The sequence below is a fragment of the Equus quagga genome, chromosome 6 (genome assembly GCF_021613505.1).
Source record: "Equus quagga isolate Etosha38 chromosome 6, UCLA_HA_Equagga_1.0, whole genome shotgun sequence".
Taxonomy (NCBI): domain Eukaryota; kingdom Metazoa; phylum Chordata; class Mammalia; order Perissodactyla; family Equidae; genus Equus; species Equus quagga.
The window spans coordinates 134,583,947-134,604,352 of record NC_060272.1 but is presented as its reverse complement, the minus strand read 5'-3'; the positions used below and the strand labels follow the sequence as shown (position 1 = coordinate 134,604,352).

At 53.6% G+C, this 20,406-nt stretch overlaps 2 protein-coding genes across 7 annotated transcripts; both read right to left on the bottom strand.

Annotated features, from left to right (window-relative positions):
- Nucleotides 1–452: 452 nt before the first annotated feature.
- Nucleotides 453–12,986, bottom strand: LOC124240819 (F-box/WD repeat-containing protein 15-like). The gene is made up of 4 exons (XM_046663913.1): nucleotides 12,941–12,986; nucleotides 9,168–9,319; nucleotides 6,996–7,033; nucleotides 453–850 (listed from the first exon to the last, which is right to left on the bottom strand). Exons 1-4 carry the CDS (start codon nucleotides 12,984–12,986, stop codon nucleotides 664–666), a joined length of 423 nt encoding a protein of 140 aa, XP_046519869.1. The 3' UTR covers nucleotides 453–663.
- Nucleotides 12,298–20,186, bottom strand: LOC124241346 (cyclin-dependent kinase 20). Of its 6 annotated transcripts, none has more exons than XM_046665057.1 (8): nucleotides 19,978–20,186; nucleotides 19,462–19,575; nucleotides 17,199–17,387; nucleotides 16,834–16,955; nucleotides 16,580–16,699; nucleotides 15,141–15,264; nucleotides 14,612–14,767; nucleotides 12,298–13,275 (listed from the first exon to the last, which is right to left on the bottom strand). In XM_046665057.1, exons 1-8 carry the CDS (start codon nucleotides 20,050–20,052, stop codon nucleotides 13,078–13,080), a joined length of 1,098 nt encoding a protein of 365 aa, XP_046521013.1. In that variant the 5' UTR covers nucleotides 20,053–20,186; the 3' UTR covers nucleotides 12,298–13,077. The 6 variants fall into 6 exon arrangements, with proteins under 6 accessions (XP_046521013.1, XP_046521014.1, XP_046521019.1 ...); XM_046665058.1 differs by having other exon boundaries at nucleotides 16,580–16,642; XM_046665063.1 differs by having other exon boundaries at nucleotides 19,466–19,575; nucleotides 19,978–19,995.
- Nucleotides 20,187–20,406: the final 220 nt, after the last annotated feature.

Here is a 20,406-nt window from a genome sequence, read left to right as displayed (position 1 = left end):
GCCACAGGCCGCTCCTCACCTCACAAGCCGCCTGCGATGACTGAAGGAGATGATGAAGACAAAGGGCCTCGCTGAGACCGAGGGCACCAGGTCAGTGCTCATCCTGCTTGGCCGCCCCTGCCCCCCGGCAGCTCACTCACCTCGTGCAGATCCCAGGTGCGCACGGTGCCATCCAAGGACCCAGGGCACATCACGGACTTCTCCTGCCTGTCAAACCAGCATGCGTTGGTTGAGATGTAGGCCAGCTCTTCTCTCTGTCCTGGAAGAGAACAGAGATGCAGATGCCCGGGATGTGAACTCTCCACTGGGGAAAGGTGGGTGGGGTGGTCATCCTCTTTCTCAGGAGCACAGCAGGTGCTGAGGCAGTGACAGCGGCCGACAGAAGGGGCCAGGGCTTCAGACCTACAACTTGGGTGTCACACCCTGAACTGCCCGCCCCCAGCCATGTAACCGCAAACAGCTCCCTACTCTTTGTTTCTCTCTACTCTGAAATAGATGGAGTAATCCCTTCTTCACTGGGTTACTGTGAGGATCAAGTGATATAACACAGATATAGAACCTGGCAGGGCATGTGCTCCTCAAGTGGCATTTTCCAATTCATTGGCTGAAACACCAAATCCCATGAGACTCAACCAGGGAGAGTGAGCAGTGGGAGGCACACGGCTACCACATTCCCCGTCCCCTACCTTTGTGCCTGGCAAGGGCTTTGCAGGTGAAGTCCTTCTCTGGCCGTCCCGATTCCATGCGGAACTCCAGCTCGGACCGGCAGAGATAATACTGTTTCCAGGTCTGCGTGCCCAGCGTCATCCGGGAGGCCTTACACGAGGACCAGCATCTCAGACACAGCTGCCTGAAACACAGACCCACAGCCCAGGCAGGACAGAGCAGCCATTAGAAGGGGCTGTGGCATCAACAGGCCGAGCTTTGACTCCTGGCTTCACCATCTATTAGCCTGACAACCCACTTTGCCTACACAGCCTCCGTTTCTTCTGCTATTAAATGGGGGTCATGATGAGATGAGACTGAATGAGTGCTCGCACATGGCAGGTGTAAGTGCTTAATGTGAGACCAGCCAACCCGTATAACGGATCCATGAAGCAGTCCTGACCCCCATTCTACACCTGAGAGAGAGGTTAAACAGCTGACCCAGATCACAGGGCCTCAGTCACACAGCCAGGACTCAAGACGCTGCGCTCCCTGACTCCAGTTCTCACTGCTGAAGTGTCTGCTTCTCCCTTCCATCCTGTCACACCTTCACGTGTTCTGTTTCTCTGTTACTAGATGCACGTGTTTATAATTTTTAGATCTTTATGGGTTGACTTATCACTATAAAATATCCTCTTCTCTCTAGTAACACTTTTTGTCTGAAAGTCTATTCTGCCTGCCATTAGCATGGCCACTCCAGCTTTCTCCGGCTACTGTTCACATGGCGTATCTGTCCACATTCTTTTCTTTTTAACATATCCATGTCTTTGAATCCAAAGAGTGTCTCTTATAGACAGCATAAAGTGGAGTATTTTTTATCCCTTCTACCAGTCTCTGCCTTTTCATTGGAGTGTTTAATTCTTATACGGTTAATGTTATTACTGATACAGCAGGATTTACCTATGTCAGTTGCTACTAATTTCTATATTTCATGCATTTTTCCTCTATTTTTCTATTACTGCCTTATTTTGTGTTAAATATTTTCTAGTGTCCTTTTTAATTCCCTTGACATTTCTTCAATCATATTTTTTTAAGTTCTTAGTGGTTGCCTTAGGGATTACTATTAAAAGCTCATAACAATCTAGTTTTGATTAATATCAACTTAATTTCAATAGTAGTTAAAAACTTTGCTCTGTATAGCTCCACTTCCTGCCTGTCTCAACTTGCTGTTATTCTCATACAAATTACATTTTTATACATTATGTACCCATCAACAGAGATTTATAATTATTGCTTTATGCAGTTGTCTTTTAAATCATATAGGCAAAAAACAGTTACAAAAAAAGAATACATTTATACTGCCTTTTATATATGCCTATAGAGTTACTTTACTGGTGTTATTTCTTTATGTGGATTCAATTTACTGTCTAATTCAATTTTTCCTTTCATTTCAATCTGAAAGACTCCCTTTAGGATTTCTTGAAGGGCAAATGCACTGGCAACAAATTCTCTGAGGTTTTATTTATCAGTGAATGTCTTAATTTTCTCCTCCATTTTGCTAGATATAGAATTCTTAGTGACAATCTTTTTCTTTCAACACTTTCGATATGTCATTCCACTACCTTATGGACTCCATGGTTTTTTATGAGAAATCAACTGTGAATCTCACTGCTTCCCTGGTACACGATGGGCTGCTGCTTCTCGTTGCTTTCAGGATCCTCCCTCTGTCTTTGGCTGTATAGTTTGATTAGAGTGGGTCTTGATGTGGAACTTTGAGTCTGTCCAATTGCAGTTCATTGAGCTTTTGGATGTGTAAATTAACATTTTTAATCCAATCTGGCAAGTTTCTGGCCATCACTTCTTTAAATACTTTGCTCCTTCTCTCTTATTCTGAGAGTCCTACTGTGCAATGCTGGTGTGCTTGGTAGTGCCCTCGTGTCTCTTAGGCACTGTCCATTTCTCTTCATTCTCTGTTTCATTTTGTTCCTCAGACTGGATAATCTCCATTGACCTATCTTCAGTTCACTGATTCTATCTTCAGCCTGCTCAAATCTGCCCTTGATTTTTAATTTGATAGTGTACTTTTCTACTCTATAATTTCTATTTAGTTACCTATAAAATTTCTGTTTATTGATATTCTCTATTGGATGAGACATTGTCCTCATACTTCCCTTTAGTTCTTCCCACATGGTATTCTCTACGCTCAACACACAACACAGCTGATTCAAACTCTTCATCTGTAGGTCCAACACCTGGGCCTCCTCGGGGGTGGTTCCTGTCATTTGCTTTGTTTCTTGTGTATTAGCCACATTTTCTTATTTCTTTGCATGACTTCTAACTTTTGTTGAAAACTGAACATTTTAAATAATAGAATGTGAACTCTGGAAATCTAGGTGTGTTGTTTTTGCTGTTTGTTGTTATTGTTTGTTTGATTAATGACATTTCTGAATGAATTCTGGAAAGTCTGTACTCTTTGTTACATGTGGCCACTGAAGTCTCTGCTCAGTTAAATTAGTGCTCACCAGTGACTGACAGAGCTTTCTCAAATGCCTGGACCCACTAAATCTTCCAGTCATTGCCAAAGGGCTCATGTGCATGTTGGGAGATGTGTTCAACACTCCATAAGACAGCTGACAACTCTGCCTTAGCATTCACTTCCTGCTGCACAGAACCACAAGGTCAGCCGGATGTGAGCTTAGCGCCTTCTCAGATGGTTCCTGAGTTTGCAGAGCCCTGCACATGCACGTGCCCTTCTAGATTCCTAGGAATGTGTTGGAGCTTTTCAATGCCCCTAAGGACATCACATCCCCAGCTTTTCCTTTTAAGCTTTTTGGTTAGCCTATTGTTTGCAAACTGCTGTCCACCAGCTGACAGCCGCAAAGTTAGTCAAGAGTCTATAAGTGTTTTGACAAATGTCCCACGGTAAAGACTTTTCACGCTGGGTGAACTCCAAGTCAGGCCAAATAAAGACAGCCTGCACGTGGGGTCTTCCAAGAAATACCAAGCAGATCACATAATGACAATTCTCTGGGAGGAGGCTTTGAAGGGTCTCCAGTCCCATTCTTCCCCCACGCCCCAGTGACTGCCAGGCTCCCTTCACCCTGTTGTGAGCTGCAGGCCGGGAGTTCCTCCACAGAACCAGAGGGGCTTATGGGAACAGGTCAAGTGAACACTTGTTCTCACTAAGATTCAACCATTTTTTCTTGAATAAACACTTCCTAGACTATTACAAGTCTCTGGTCAATGGCCAGAGTTCTGAAAAAGTTGATTTTCACAATTTGTGCCAGTTTTTCATGGCTTTTATCGAGGAAAAACTTTTTGGAGGTCATTAATCCACCATGTTCCAAGAACCTGCATTCTTAACTTGTGTGTGATGGCTGTCAGTTCTATGACAGCCTCTCTCTCCTAAGGTTGTTGAGGATAAAATGTCAGCTCGTCCACACAACAGAGAACAACTGAATTCCCACCTGGCCTGTGGACCCCAAAGGGAGAGACACACGGCTCTTGCTCTTGGGCACCTTCAGCTGGTGGTTAGGAAAGGGATACGCAAAAGTAAAAGTCAGGGGAGAAAAGCCAGGTTTCCTAAGGGGCAGCCGACGGTGCTGTTGGAGCTGAGCACTGGGAGAGCGGGTCTGGCTGGGAGGGGTGAGGGAGGGTTCACGGGCAGAGGCTCACAGCACTTCCAGGCCCCAGATGTGCGTCATACGGCTCCAGTCCATCATTCACATCTCACACAGGGCGCGAATGAGGTCAGGTGGGAAATAAGCGGCTCACAGCCCACGGCCTGAACAAGCACAGCAGAGTCTCTCTCCATCACGGCCCTTACACTCACTGCACACCTACGTGAGGCGCTGTGCTGGGCACTAGGGACCTTCTCACAGTGAGAAGATGCCAATCCCTGTGTCAGATGAATGTTTTTACTGTGCTTGCTGAAACTCTGGTCCTTCTACCAGAAGTGGCACACTGGCAGCCTGTGGTGGAATGGACCCCCAGATGACTTTGTTTGGCCTACATGGGATTGGCCCACATCAACTAGCTGCCAACACTTAAAAATCAGATTTCATGGGGCTGGCCCCATGGCCTAGTGGTTAAGTTCGCGTGCTCTCCTGCGGCGGCCAGGGTTTCCCTGGTTCGGATCCTGGGCGCAGACATGGCACCGCTCATCAGGCCATGCTGAGGCAGCGTCCCACATGCCACAACTAGAAGGACCCACAACTAAAATATACAACTATGTACTGGGGGGGAGGGGGGCGGTTAGGGGAGAAAAAGCAGAAAGAAAAAAAAAAGACTGGCAACAGTTGTTAGCTCAGGTGCCAATCTTTAAAAAAAAAATCAGATTTCACATAAAAATCAGGTAAAAGCAGAAGGTCTAGCTACACTGAACCCAAATTCCCACCTGGAAAAACTTGTCTGGAGTCACACAGAGCTGTGCCCTTTAGACAAGAAGGAGCTCTCGGCTTCACCATGGTCTTCAACATCCCTTTTACCTTTGGGACTCTAAGGCTGAGTACCGGTTGCCTCATATCATCATGCTTATGTTGTTGATTTCCTTTTAGTTGAAGTAAGAGGAAAGGGACATTTCTTGTACCCACGTCTCTAGACAGTGTGAAAATAAAGGCTAGACCAAGAAGATGATGTGGTTTAAGAAAAAGGGGAGAGGACACATTTTTTTGTGGAAGGAAAGTCTATTTCTATATATTTAAGGCCACTAAACATCAAACCATAGGTAGGACCCATGACCAATATTCAGAAGAGATGAAGAGACCAAATGATTTGAAAAAACAAAAAGGCAGACTGTCAACAAGCTGGAAATATGAATAAAGTACATGATGCACCTCAGAAATACAACGATGTATCAAGTAAAAGATACCGTGGCACCAACCCCTTCCACAGAGAGCAATTAATAACAAAACAATCGACTGTACACAACAGAAATTATGTACCTTAAATAAAAGCAAGCATTTGCACTTTTACTTCTAACCAAAAAGCTGGTGTGTTGAAGAAATGGCAGAATTTAAAAGGTTATAAAGCATTTAGAAAAGTAACTTGTAGCATTTTCAATTAAAATGATAAGAGTACAGATTAAAAATATATGACCAGTTAACCATGTTCACTGACTGTGTCCACAAGAACTTCTCTGGGCCTGCAGAGCCTTTGGGCCTGGTGCCATGACAGACACAGCATCAGAAATGACACATGCACGTGACCACAGGTGACGATGCTCCTGTCACAGGTCCAGAAACATAACCCCAGTGCTTTTGTAAGGACATAGGTCAAGCATAGAATCCCAAGGAATGACTTTATGCTAAAAATGGCACCAAACACCACGAAAGAGTAACAGACCCAAGACCCGCTGGTGACTTGACTTGCAGACAGCATACAAGCTGCCTGAGCAACCTGGAGGCCCAGACGTAACCTTGTCCACACACCCACAAGGGAATCAATTCCAGAACTGAATGTTCTGTCTAGAGCACATTCCCCAAATTGTAGAGAGAAAGAATGAAATCCAGTAAAAGTTCTCTTACTTCAAAACTGACTAAAGAGATTATCAGTGTTTTTCTAATTGATATTATTAGCAATAACAAGTGGATAAAAAGCAACAAACAATGCTGTATGATACTGAAAGTTAAATGCGGCAAGAATGGCATTCCAGAATTCTCAAATACCTCAATGCACAGTTATCCTAAAAATAAGAACCATCAAGCAAAGGCTCCCCTTTGTTTGGAAGAACCTTCATGTGTGAACAGCTGTTTCCCGTCGTGAGGGACTAAAACTAAACACAGCTCCAGCTGACAGGCAAAGCTACAGTCTGTCCTGTGTTCAGCAAGAGCGAGAAGACGTGACACTTCTATCTCGGCGCAAAAGGAAAGTGTCCAGTTCCAAAGGAGGTGAACAGGAAAGAAACACTTAGTAACTTAACGATTAAAATGTAATTTTATTTTCAATTTTAACTTTCTGAGTTTTATTTAAGTTCTGATATCATACATACTTATACAGCTATGCTGTTACAGCAAAGTTGAATTAAAATAAAAGTGGTTTCCTTGTCCGTTGACTCGTCTTCTTGGAGCCAGCTGCACTCATCGCTTACACTGCTGCCCCTGAGTGTGCGACCCTGCCTCACAACAACCTCCCATTCAATTAAGACAATCTCTGATATTTTCATGCACTATAAAACAGTGTCTTACACCCCAACCAGGGAGGAGTTTCCGGCAGGTATGGGCTGTGGACTGTCCCTTCTTGTATATGCAACAGAGCCAGAAACGCAGCGAGTGCTCAAACACTTATCCCGTGCACCCAGCTCTCCTTTGCGGGGCCCGCTCGGGACAGTGTTCAGCTCTTCCTTCACTCACCTCCACAGGTCCTTGGTCTTTGAAACCTCATACCAGACCTAGAACAAGAGGCAAGAGAAGAGAGAATGTGGTCAGTCAACACACAGCTAGCACCAGCCTGCCAGTTCCCGCGAGAGGACAGAGCTAAATCAGACCCAGTGCCCGCACTCAAGAAACCTCACCCTGGGGACTTAGAGACGTCAGACAGTCAAATAAAAGTCACCACATAATGAGTGAGAACGGAGAGAATGACCAAGTCAGTGGGGCCACAGGGTTCAGAAGTGATACTGCTGAAGACCGGAAGGATGAGAAGTTGTCCTCCAGGGAGACTCAGAAGAGCGACAACGATGGGGAGTAATTTGCCTTAGTTAGAACACGAGGAGCTGGAGAGTAGCTTGGATCAACTCCCAGAGGTTGTAACAGCAAAAACAGTTAGAAGTGACTTGAGGATTGAGAGTCAACACTGGTGGGTCAGACGGTGTTTTAGGAAGATCACTCTGGCTGCTGTGGAAGGGTTGGAAATGAGGGCTGAGCAGCAAGCCCATAGAAGGCTGCTGCAATGGAGCAAATCGAGGCGTTGGCCAAGGGGATGTCCCAGATATGCCAAGATGGTGGAACGGAACAGCCACGTCGCGAGGGGCATCATGCAGGCCTTGCTCCCACAAACTGCCCTCTGCATACGTTATCTGGAAGAGGCTCAGGACGGCCCTGGAATGGGGATCTGAGTACCATGCCCCCCGCCTCAGGCCCACGCCTGCATCCTGGAATTTCCTGGCATCCCCCGCTGGGCCACCCCGGATTCTGGAGCCTCAGAGCTTCAGTGGGAAGCACTCTGGAGCTTTCTGTGGCCCAGCCCACTGAGGGTCCCATCCTGGCAATGTGGCTTTCCAGGCCCTGTCACAAGCAACGACCATGCTTTCTCAGCCCAGGCTCCTACTTCCACGGCCTTCACTCATCCAGCAGATCAAAGTTTCTCAGTCCTTAAGAAGTTTTTGGCTGGTAGGAATGTAAAATTTCTATTTTGCAAAATCAAACCAAGCAAGAAGATTTATGCATGTTCCTTTTCTACAGTTCCCAGTGCAAAAGCCAAATGAGACCTTATTTCCCGATTATAGAATTATAATATGTAATACAACCTGCAAAATAGATGCTACCCACCTTTTGGGATCCCAGTTAGATCCTGGCCTTCACAACGACACCATGAGGCAGAATTATTGACCTCATTTCACAAGAGGCCAGGACCTGGAGAAGTTGGTGCTATCTAAGGGGATAAGACATCTCCCTTTCAAACTCGGCCCCTCGCTCTCCCCAGCCTGATGCTGAGGAAACAGCCAGAGTGCCAATTCCAACTTCGTCCAGGACCACCTGGGGGACCTGGGACAACACACTCACTGTGCGATACTCACTTTCCTCACCGGTAAAAATGGGGATGAAAATCCAGTATTTTACTTAAAACATTTAAAATGATAATTACAGAATTCAGGTAAGGATCTGTTTATTAATCTTTTTATAATGATATAACAATGTATTTTAAAAGAAATTCATTTACTCAACAAATATTTACTGAGAGTACTCTAAATGTCAAGCCATACAGTGGGCGCTGGAGACACAGCGACGCAGAAGAGAAAACTGCCTGCTCTCAGGAGTCCAGCGGGAGAAAGCAGACATTCAACAGTCAGGCGGCCACAGCTGCGCCAGGTCCCAGAGCATCTGTGACACGGCGCAGCGCCGACCACACTAATGCACTGGACCGACAGCGAGCGAGCACAGCTGGGACGGGGTGCGAGTGGCCGGGAAGGGGCAGTCCTGAGCCCGCAGGAGGAGGTACCACTCACGGGGTGGGGGGGAGTCACAGCTTTCCAGGCTGGCCCCAGAGAGAACTTCCAGAATATTCCAGAAAGGTGGGAGGAGAAAGAAAACCGATCCCCAAGCCATCGCGAAGGATGCATCCTGATGGCAGGATGCGCGCGTCTTGTTCTCATGGTCCGGACGGAGGAGTGGACAGAAAGACGGCGGGGTCGGGGCTTGCAGAGCGACCCCTCCAAGGCCGCCGAGGTCACACCCCGGATCACGAATTCAGGGCCGCCCGACGCCCTTCCCGGCTGCGGAAACTGAGGCCCGGAGGAGGGCCGGCCATGGACGCCGAGTGACCCTGCACCGAACCCTGCCTCAGCCTGGGACACGGCGCGCTACCTTGTCCACCTGGGCGGCGCAGAGCAGGTCTCGCGCCTCCAGGAAGGAGAAGACCTGCGGCAGCTCACGCGGAACAAGGGGCAACGCCACCGCGCCCGCCAACCCATCTGTCCCGCCACGTCCACGCCGCGCTCCCACCCCGCAGGCCAAACCTGCTCAGCAGCCGCGCTTCCGTCCCGTTTGACCAATCCCCGCTGACCCACCGCGCTTCCGCCCACCCACCGCGCTTCCGCCCCGCTCAGCCAATCCCCGCCCCGCACAATGCGCTTCCGCCGTGCAGGCCCTTCCTCGCCCAGCCCGAGGCGCTTCCGCCCGGCTCAACCAATCCCCGCCCGCTCAACGCGCTTCCGCTCCGCCCAGCCAATCCCCGTCCAGCACAATGCGCTTCCGCCCTGCAGGCCCTTCCTCGCCCAACCGAACGCGCTTCCGCCTCGCTCAACTGATCCCGGCCCACCCGCCACGCTTCCGCTCCGTTCAGCCAATCCCCGCCCAGGCCGCCACGCTTCCGCTCCGCTCAGCCAATCCCCGCCCCGGCCACCGCCCTTCGCTCCGCCGGCGGTCCCTGCCCAACCCCAGCGCTTCGCCTCAGAATAGCCCGCCAGCCTGCTTACTCCTTGGCCTCTGCCTTGCTTCCGACCTCTCCTTTGGGCCCTTGCCCAGACCCTCGCCCACCCCCTTATATTGACATTCACCCTCGTCCTGCCCCTGCCCCTGTTCTTCACCCTCGCCCTGACCCCGATCTAACCTCCGCCCTTGATTCGACCCCCACGCTGGACTTTATGGTGGCCCTGAACCCAGCACCTCCCAACCCCTTGCCTTAGTACTGGCCCTGCCCTCGACCTCACCCCCCACCCTCTCTCAACCTGACCTTTGACCTGGACCTCTCGTTTACCTGGTTCCGGCCTGGCCGTCACCCTGACCCTAGTCCTGTCAGTGGCCCTTATTCTCACCCTAACCCTATTCCTCGACCTTAGCCTTGCCCTGATCATCACCCTTGATCTCAGTAGCATCTGCTCTCTACCCTCTCCTGACCCTGACACTCACCTGCACCCTGAACTTCACCCTAGCCCTGACCCTCACCTTCACAACCGTCTTCACAATGACCCTCAGACTCCCTCTTACCTTGGTACCGGCCCTTGCCCAAGCCCTGGCCCTAAACCTGGTGCCTCCCTTGCCATGGCCTCTGCCCTGGCCCTGGCCAAGTTTAGATCAGAGTGTAAGGATGAGGTCACGATCAACTTGAAGGTCAGAGTGCGTCAGGGTCACAGTCAGGATGAGGGATCAGGGACAGTGATGGGGGTCAGAATCAGAGTGAAGGGGAGTGTCCAGTGCAGGGTGAACTTCTGTGTCAGGTTAAGGGTCAAGATGAGAGAGAGGGCAGGGTCATGGTCAGTGTCAGAGTCGGTTCAAGGTGAAGATCAGTGACGAAAATTTTAGGACGAGGGTTAAGGTCAAAGTCCAGTTCAAAATCAGGGTGAGGTTCAGGCTCAGGGTCAGGTTGAGGATCCATTAGAGGGTCAGTAAGAGGATGGAGGTCAGGGTAAGGATGATGGTCGCTGTCAAGATGAAGTAAGATTGAGAGGGGTTCAAGTTGACAGTGAACGCCCAGTTCTGGGCAGGATTCAAGGTCAAGATGAAGGTGAGGTTGATGTTCAGCATTAGGGTCAGGGTCCAGATCAATGTGAGGATAATGTCAAGGTCAAGCTCAATTAAAAGTCAAGGTGTTTGTTTTCTCTTGCTGCTGGAATGAGTTATGACTCCTTCTCCCTCATGCATGGGGGCACAATTATGTTGAGCCAACCTGCATGACCCAGGACACCCTTTCCAAATCAAGGTCTGTACCCTTAATCACATCTCCAAAGTCCCCTTTGTCATGTAAGGCAACATATTCATAGCTTGGGACATGGACATCTTCAGGGGGCCACTATTCCACCTACCACAGAGGGTCAGCGTTAGGCTTATAATCAAGGTTAGGTTCAAGGTTACATTCAATGTGAGGATGGGTCAAAGATGAGGGTGATGTTCAGGCTGAGGTTGAGGGTCACCGTAATGGTGAAGGTCAATGTCAGTATAAAGTTCGAGTTCAAGTTCAGGGTCCAGATCAGGTTCAAGGTCATGATGTGATTAGGGTTAGTCAATGGAGACAGCCAAGTGTGAGTCCAGGTTCTGCTAGAGGGTCAGCGTTAGGATGAACATCACTGTCAGGGTGAAACTGAGATCTGAGTCGAGTTCAGTGTCAGTATCAGAGTCATGGTCTGACGGTCATGGTCATGATCATAGTTCTGGGGTGCAGACTAGTTTCAGTTTCAGCTAGAGTGGACAGTGTAGTTCAGAGTCAGGATCAAGGTGAGTTCAAGGTTGGAGGGGTCAGTATGATGGTCCTTGTCAACGTAAGGATTCAGTGTAGCAGGGTGAAGTTGAGTGTCAAAATCAGTTTGAGGTTGGTGAGTGTCTCATTCATGAGCATTCTGGGTCATGATCAGTGTGAGAAAAGCTGTTATTGTCAAGGAAATGTCCAGGTTGAGGTGAGTGTGAGGGTCATGTTAATGGTCAGCATCAGGATCAGGGTCATGATGAGCATCAACGTAAGGTGAACGTCAATTAGAGGGTCAGTGTTGAGGTGAAGGTGAGGGCCAAGTTCATGGACAAGGTTAAGTTCTAGGTCAAGTGGGGTTAGAGTTAGGGTCAAGGTCAGGGTCAATACCAAGATCAAGGTCAGGTATGGGTGGGTGAGGGTTACAGTAGGTGTAAACAACAACTGGGGTTTATTGTGCTTTGTATTCCCTCTAGGGTTTGCAGGACAGTGACTGTGGCAGTGTTAGTCACCTGTGCCCTTGGTGCTTACAGAAGTTTATCCACATGGAGCACAAAACGAACATTTTAGGAATAAAAGATTGCTAAGAATAAGTTTCTCTAGTCTGTGTGTTTCGTCTAGCCCTGAACCGATACCACATTGTCTCAGCTATCAGAGCCCCCTGAGGAGTCTTGGTAGCTGATAGGGCAAGTCCTTCCATCCTCTTTCTCCTCTTCTTCTGCTTCTGTTTCTGCTGCCTCCTCTCAAACCTTTTATTTCCATACAAATTTTAGAATCAGCTTATCAAATTATTCAATAAGAAAAACAAGAGCCGGCTGGGGTTGTATTGGGATTTACTGAACCAACAAATGGGTTCCAGGAATGCCTGTCCCTTGATTTGCTTGATATCCGAGTAAGGTGGTGGCCCATCTGGTCCTGGCTCACTCTTATCCTGAAGGCAGACATGCTGGCAAACCAGTTTACGGCGTTGGGTCCTCAACCTGAGCCATCACTGGGCCTTGACTTCACCTCCAAATGGGAGCTCTGTCCTATGACACCCCCAGGACTAGAGTAGCCGTGAATGGGGTCACTTTCCCAGCAACCACAGAGAAGTGAGGGCCAGGAGACGATGCTACCTCAGCCACTCCCCTTGACAGGAAGGGAAGAAGGGCAGACCCCAGGCAGAACTACTTACAATTTTTAAAATAAAACTCAAAACTGAACTAGTGTTTAATGTCTCTGAGAGCAAAACCAAACCAAACCTCCCTTCCCACTTACACTTCTGACATGAGGAGAGCTCACACTCTGTGCTGCCCCAATAGCCCCACCAAGACCATCCCTGACCAGGAAGCCAGCGCCTGAAGAACCAGCACCCCGGCGGGCTCGGCAGCAGGGTGCCTGTCTCTTTCTGGTGGGTAAGTCAGCAGCATGCAGACACATGACCTGGGTCTCCTCTGCTGGGGCTGGATGTCCTCGTTACCTGGCTGGGAGCAGGCCCATATATCGAGTGGGCCCCATGTGGCCATGGGAAGGCTGGCGGGGGTCAAGTCAGGCTGGAGCAGAGGAACAAGAGGCCCAGGCGGTCATGGGGGCAGGGATGGGGCCTGGCCCAGTGTCTTAGCCCTCTGGGATGAAGGGTCGAATGAGCTCCGGATCCAACAGAGACTCCTCGAGAGGCCGGTCCACGTGGAAGTCATGGATGTGGGGCGGCCCCGCATGGGCTTTAGGGGCAGGGCCCCCTGGACGCCGGGGAATCGGCAGCTCCGAGGGGTGGGCAGGCAGGGGAGCCGTGAAGAAGTACGGGTGCAGGAGAGCCTGAGGAGGGAAGCAAGGAACGGCAGAAGGAGACCAGTCACCTCCCCAAGGCGACACGCGAGTGCGGCCCCACGGAGGCTCATTCCTCCACGCAGCCGACTCCAACACATCTGAGCGCCCATTGTCTGAGCACTGTTCCAGAGGACAGAGAGCCGGCCTTCGCGAAGTTTTCCACACAGCCCGGGTGGGGATGATAATAAGACAAACAAGTAGGATATACAGTGCGGCAGATGATTAGGGCTGTGGGAAAGAGAAAGCACGGCGGGCACGAGGAATACTGGAGGCTACAGGCCTCAAGAAGTGAGGGGAGACCCCCAGGGAGGTGGTGCTCGAACAGAGACCTGAGGGGTGAGCCAGAGAGGCTGGGGACAGAAGTCCCCAGACCCCAGGACATGGAGGGCGGCCCTAGGGCCTGAGCAAGGGTCACAGAGGTGACAGCCCTCAGCATGTGAGGCCTATGAGCCACTAGGACCTGGGCTGCTCCACTGGCAGGGAGCCACAGGAGGGCCCTGCAGGAGGCTGTGGTGGCCTGCCTGGACAAGGCTGCTCTGCCAGGTGGAGAGGACACTGAATGGGCGAGAGGAGAAGCGGACACTGGGAGGCGGTGGGGGGCGGTGGCTTAGACTAGGGACAGCACTGGGAAGGTACTGCTGACATAGGGACTTACCAGGGGCGCACGTGAACACAGGCTGCTGGTGCCAAGGGTGGGGAGGGGTCACGAGGCCGGGGGGAAGACTACACCTGACAGAGGCCCTGACACCACTGGCCACCAGCCCCAGGTCCTCCCCTCCTTCTCGGCCTCCCAGCCACAATCTGCCCCTCCCAGTCCTCCTCTCCGGGCCTCTGCTCCTCAGGTCTCTTGGGAAAGCCCCCCCTCCTCCGTTCAACCTGTGCGCCTCTAGGAAGCCTTGTGTCACCCAAAGTTAGTCCCAACCCCCCTCCCCCCGCTCCCACAGCCTGGCCACCCTGCCTCACCACAGGGCGGAGACCCCAAGGAGCCGGGGCTGCATCTGCTTGCTCACTCTGGGCCAGGGCCCAGGACAATGCCTGGCACCTGCTGGACGCTGAGTAAACACTTGTTGAAGGGATGAAGGAGCCAGTCACGAATGACCCGAAGATGTGCTCTCTTGTGAGGTGGGCACACCCTTCGAACGGGCCGTCCCTGCCCACCCGCCCACCTGTTGCCCCTCTGGGATCTGCTCACAAGAGACATACCTGCTCCTCGGCCCCCATTCTCAGGGGTTCTGGTCCCAGCCCATCACAGGCTCTGAGGGAACCTGACCTGCTGGGTCCCATGGGCACAAGTGGGGAGGGTCAGAGCAATGGGGTCCCCTACCTTGGAGGCTGAGATGCGCTGGCACGGAGGGTACAGGAGGAACTGCCCCAGCAGGTCCAAGGCCTGGGGAGAGGCGTCGGGCAGCACCTCCTCCAGGGGCACAGGCGCCTGCTCCTTGAAGGAGATCTTGTTGTAGTCGGGCAGCTCCGTGATCTCCTGGGAGAGAAGGGGTGCGTCGGGGCCAGCACCCACGTCGGTTCTTGCTCCGTGGCCCACCCTGCTCTCGCAGCCCATCACTGATGCCTTCGTGCACTCACTCAGTGCCTCCTCCTCCCTCACCCTCTCGAGCCCCACTCCAGGCCCAGCCTGGTGAGAAGCGCATGTGTGCTGGGACAGGGACGGGACCTGGCCCTCCCTCCCCCAGCAGCGCACAGAGGGAGGAGCCCCTGAGCTGGGCCAGGACAGTGGTCTGGAAGGTCAAGGAGGTGGGGGGCCCTGCGAGAGAAGGTGCAGGGGAGGGGAGTCACTGGCTGCTGCGGAGGATGGAGGACCCCTGTCCCCACCCCTCCCCATGGCGGGCCCTGCAAACCGGCCAGACTTGAAGGCTGGGAGTGCCCAAGATACGAAGCACACAGCAAAGCTGTTCGATGTCATTCTCCCCAGGGAAAAGGGGGGACCCATTCAACAGCTCCCCCAGGATGCAGCCCACGGCCCTGTGGATACAGAATCCAAACAGTCCTATTGCCTTACACCATGGACACAGATCTCCCCACACACCAGCCCCATCACCCTGCCCATGGACACAGATGTCCCCACCCCAGCTCCACTGTGCCATACCACAGACACATGTTTCCCCATCCCAGCTCCATCGCCTCACACCATGGACACAGATGTCTCCACCCCAGCTCCATTGCCCCACACCACAGACACATTTTTCCCCACACCAGCTCCATCACCCACACAAGGCCACAGTCTCCCCACCCCAGCTCCATCGCCCATACCATGGACACAGATCCCCCCACCACAGCTCCATCGCCTCACACCACAGACACATCTTTCCCCACACCAGCTACATCACCCACACAAAGCCAGTCTCCCTACCCCAGCTCTGTCGCCTCACACCACCAACACAGATCCCCCCACCCCAACTCCATCGCCTTACACCACGGGTACAGATTCCCCCCACCCCAGCTCCATGACCTCACACCATGGACACAGATCCCCCCACCCCAGCTCCATTGCCTCACACCACAGACACAGATCCCCCCACCACAGCTCCATCGCCTCACACCACGGACACAGATCCCCCCACCCTAGCTCCATCACCTCACACCATGGACACAGATCTCCCCACACCAGCGTCCATACCTTACACTAGGGTCAAACACCTACAAAGTAGCCTAGAGGTTTCACAGCCAAGAATACAGACCCCTCAATAGTCGAAGACCTCAAGCCTATAACATAGAGCATATGCCACTCTCCCAACAGCTCTCAGGCCTCAGCTCTGGGACACACGGCAACCCCTCAACAACCCTGAGACTTGTCAGAGCCTCACACTCTGGGACACACAGCCACCTCCTCACGTTCTGGGCAGACCTCCAAAACCGCCCCCAAATCTCAAACTCTTAGGTATGTACAAATCACCCTACCCCCAGTAAAGGTGCAGAGCCTTCCTACTCAGGGACCCAAGTCTCTGGATAGCTCAGGGACATTGCATCCTGGGATACAAGCGCCTGTATACCAGCTTAGATGCTCCCCGCCTCCGACCACCTTCCCATCCCAGCCCAGAAGCTTCCCACTGGGATAACCACTCCATCCCACCTGAGCCCTACCCAGCTCAAAAATGTCATGGAGAGAAACACTGACCCCAAACTCCTCAGAGATACCCTACGCAGGGAAGGCACCCCCAAGGCAACCTAGAGCTCATGGCAGAAAACACCTCCAAATGGCCTAGAGACCTCAGTGCCCAGGAGGAAGAGGTAACTCCATGACGCACACTCCCCCTCGCCCAGCCCACAAGAGGCTCACCACAGGTCGACACCCTGGTCATACTGGCGGGCACCGTACAGGAGCTCGGGGGCTCGGTACCATCTGTGAGGAGGAGGGCAGGCGGTCACAGCCAGGTCACCAGTCTGACAGCAGGCTACCCTGGAAGGTCACCCCGGCCCCAACACCAGCCCTATGAGCAACGTCTGACAGAAGGTCCAGAAGCATCTCTCCCCCAGCAGGAGGGGTGGGGCCTGTCCAGTGCCAGGTCCTGCCTGGGAACTGGCCCTCCCTACCTGGTGGCCACCTGGTGCGTGTAGAGGCGGCTGCCGTCTGGGGAAAAGACCCGGGCCAGGCCGAAGTCCGCTATCTTTAGCTGGCCCGAGGCACTGATGAGCAGGTTGGCTGGTTTCAGGTCCTGAGACACCAAAGGAGGCATCAGTTCCTCCGGAGCCCCCAGGGGACCGAGGGACAGGAGGGCTGGGCAGGCTGAGGACTCAGGTCAGCCCAGGACAACACCTCCTCCAGGGCCACACCGCTGGCCACTCAGCCCACAGGCCATGCCCCCTCTATCCCCGCTCTGACTACACCTTCTTCAAGGACGGACCCACTCCCAGCCCAGCCCACCTCCCAGACCCCACCGGCCTGTGCTGGAACTGACTCGATGCACGATGTTGTTGGCATGGCAGAAGGCGACCCCCTTGAGCAGCATCTGTAGGTAGCTCTTGACATGCGCCTGGGCCAGTGGCCTCTGGGCATGGCGCACCACCTCGGCCAGATCTGACAGCATGAACTCGAAGGCCAGCACGAAGCCCGCGCCGTGTGGGAACACGGCCTTCAGCTGCACCACCTGCGGGAGGGCATCCCGTCAGCCCCCGGACTCACAGCTGAGACTCTCTGGGACCCTCAGCCCTCGCCCCAGCAGAGGGCCAGGCAGGCAGAGAAGGTGACACAGGAGCTGGGCTCAGAACCAGGGAGCTTGGAGCTCTCTTGTTGCTCCCCTCTCCCGAGAGAAGCTGGGACCCCGCTCTAATTCTCCACTAACACTCAGGGAAAAGGAAGTCTAAAGAAAGCCACTTAGGGCAGCGTCTGGTCCCTCAGCCAGCCCAGGAACTGGAAAACCACCTGGATAGTCACACATGCACACATGCACAAGCACAGGTCTCCTCCTGCTTCCTCTAGGGCCATGAAATCCCAGCACCAAGAAGGCATCAGTGATCACAACTCGGCAGCACTGGGACAGCTGAGGACACGTCACACATACTTCCTGAGGGCACAGGGGTCAAAGGGGCCGGGCTGCACAGCAGTGAGCGGGAGCAAGGGCTGGTGGGTCCTGAAGGACTTTAGGGAGCTCAAAGCACAAGGGGACAGACAACTGACAAATGAGGGAACAAACCAACGAGCTAGGTCCGGGTTCTGATGAGGACAGAGGAGACAGGGTGGGGTTGGTTACGCTGGGATCTGGGAAGGAGCTCTGGGCAAGGGAACAGCAAGCACGAGGCCCAGAGGAAGAGCAGGAAGGAGGCTGGAGGGCCTGTGCGGGTGGGTCGTTTAGGGGAAGGACGTCTGCTCTGTTCTGTGCTCCCGGAGCCTAGACAGCGCTTGTCATGAGAGAGTCGCTTAAGAAGCTGTGGGGGAACGAATGAAAGGAGAGGCTGGAGGCAGGCAGGAAGGGAGGATGACGGTGCTCTCGATGTGAGGAGAAGTCACTGGGGGCTTTTCAAGCCGGGCAGTGGACGATCTCATTTACGCTTGTTGAGGGGAGAGGCTGCCGCAGCTGTTCTGCTGAGAGGTGATGGTGGCCTGGGCCAGGGTGAAATGTGGAGTGTTATAGAACCTTCAGGCCTGCTGATCCACAAGACCCAGGCCATGTCACCAGCCTCCTTATGGGCCTCCGCCTCCCAAAGGGCTTGTCAGCAAGCCCTGTGACCTTCCTTGAAAATTGAGAATGGCCTCATCGCTGGTTTTCTGATTTAGCAGGTAGGACACAATCATTTTACAGATTGGAACCCACACATACATGCAGATAATACACAAAATTGTAAAGAAAAAAACAACAGAAGAAAAATCCTATCACCTACAGCCAACCTTAGAGTATATTCCACCAGACTTTACAATAAATATAGCACACACAGGCACACGTTCATACATGTATATGCTATTTTCACACAAAACCAGGAAGACACATGCAGTTTTATAGCATGCTTTTGTCACCCAACATATCATGGACATCTCCAGAGAATAAGTAACAAGCCAGAGTATCACCCACCCTTGGGACATTCTCTACTGCTGACATGGATGAGCGAGAGTACCAGGAAGGGAATGAGCTGGGGGTGTCAGGTGCCCCTCCTCCCAGGTCCACCCCAGCACAAACCACCCCGCCCCCTACACTTGAGTCCTCAAGAGCCAGGTCCGGCCAGTCTTTCTCCGTGTCGCCAGTGCCCGGCACAGGGTAGGGCCGACCCAAGGCCCCAAGGCTCCAATGTCCAGACTCATCAGACCTGGGCCAAAGCCACCAAGGACCAGCTCAGGGTCATCAGCTGGGGGCTGAGCCTCCTCCCCTGGCCTGAGAGAGGGAGATCCTGAAACCTGCCGTGCAGAGGAGCAGAGGACTCAGAGGGACAATGTAGGCACAGCAGTTAACTCAGCTGCAGATGAGAACAGGAGCTCAAGAGGTGGCAGCTATCACTATCACTAGAAATCACTAACTGTTTCTAGGAAAAAGGGTAAGTTAGTGAATGAATGAACGAACGAACGAGCACACAAAGAGATAGGTGGGTGAAGGAGAGAAGGAATGAGTGAGGGTAAACGTGGACAAGAAAGGGAGTCACTGAGGGGTGAGAAAACATCTAGGCCAGCAGAGTGGGTGCGGCCCCCCACAGTGGGACTGAGTGCAGGAGGGCGGGAACTCCCGCCCCACTCACATACTGACTGTCCTCGATCTCCTGCAGCGCCTTGATCTCCCGCAGGGCCTGGTTGGGGATGCCGTCCTCCAGCCGCCGCAGGGCCACCTTCTTGAGGGCGACGATCTCTCCAGTCTGTGCGGAATGAAGGCAGACACTGACGCCCCGTCCCCGGCTGGGAAAGAAGGCGAGAGGCAAGGGGACGAGAAACGCGCCTGAGGCCCTCGTGAGGGTGGGAAGCGCCCCCCCGCCCGCTCTGGAGGGAGATCAGCGCCAGCCTGGGACCCAGCAGCGGCGGTGGGGACAGAGCTCAGACATCCACGCCACGCTCCGAGGGGACACTCGCGGGACGACCGGGGGAGCATTGCCGGCGGGTGGGCAGCTGGCCGCAACCAAGGGTGGTGGGCGCACCCCAACGAGAGGAGGGAGGCGGGCAGGCGGGCGCAGTGGCCCAGGCGTGGCCCGGACACGCGCGGATCCCACACGGGCAGGCGGAACGGAGCGGGAGGGGAGAGGGGGCGCGGCCCGCGGGCTCACCTCCACGTGCTTGGCCTTAAAGACGATGCCGTGCGCGCCCTCCCCGATGCGGCCCAGGATGCAGTACTGCTCCATGGCCCTCGCGGCCCCGGGCCCCGCACCCCTACCCCGGCCTCCCCGCTGGCTCGGGCCCCTCCCCGGCCGCCCGCCCCGCCTCCCGCGCCCCGACGCGGCTGCCTAGCAACGGGGCGGCGACGAGCGCCGGGCGGGCGGCCGGGGGCCGTGGGGACGCGCCCGGGCCTCGTCTACGCCCTCCCCGGAGGCCCGCTGTCACTCCGCGGCGCGCTTCACTCGGCGGAAGTCTCCCGCGGGGACAACGCCAGCGCCGGGGCCAGAGCGATGGCGGCCACCGCCCGCTCCGCGCACCGCCCCAACGTCACGTGACGAGCGACGCCAGGGCGCGGCGGGGGAGGGGCCTGGGGCCGGGGG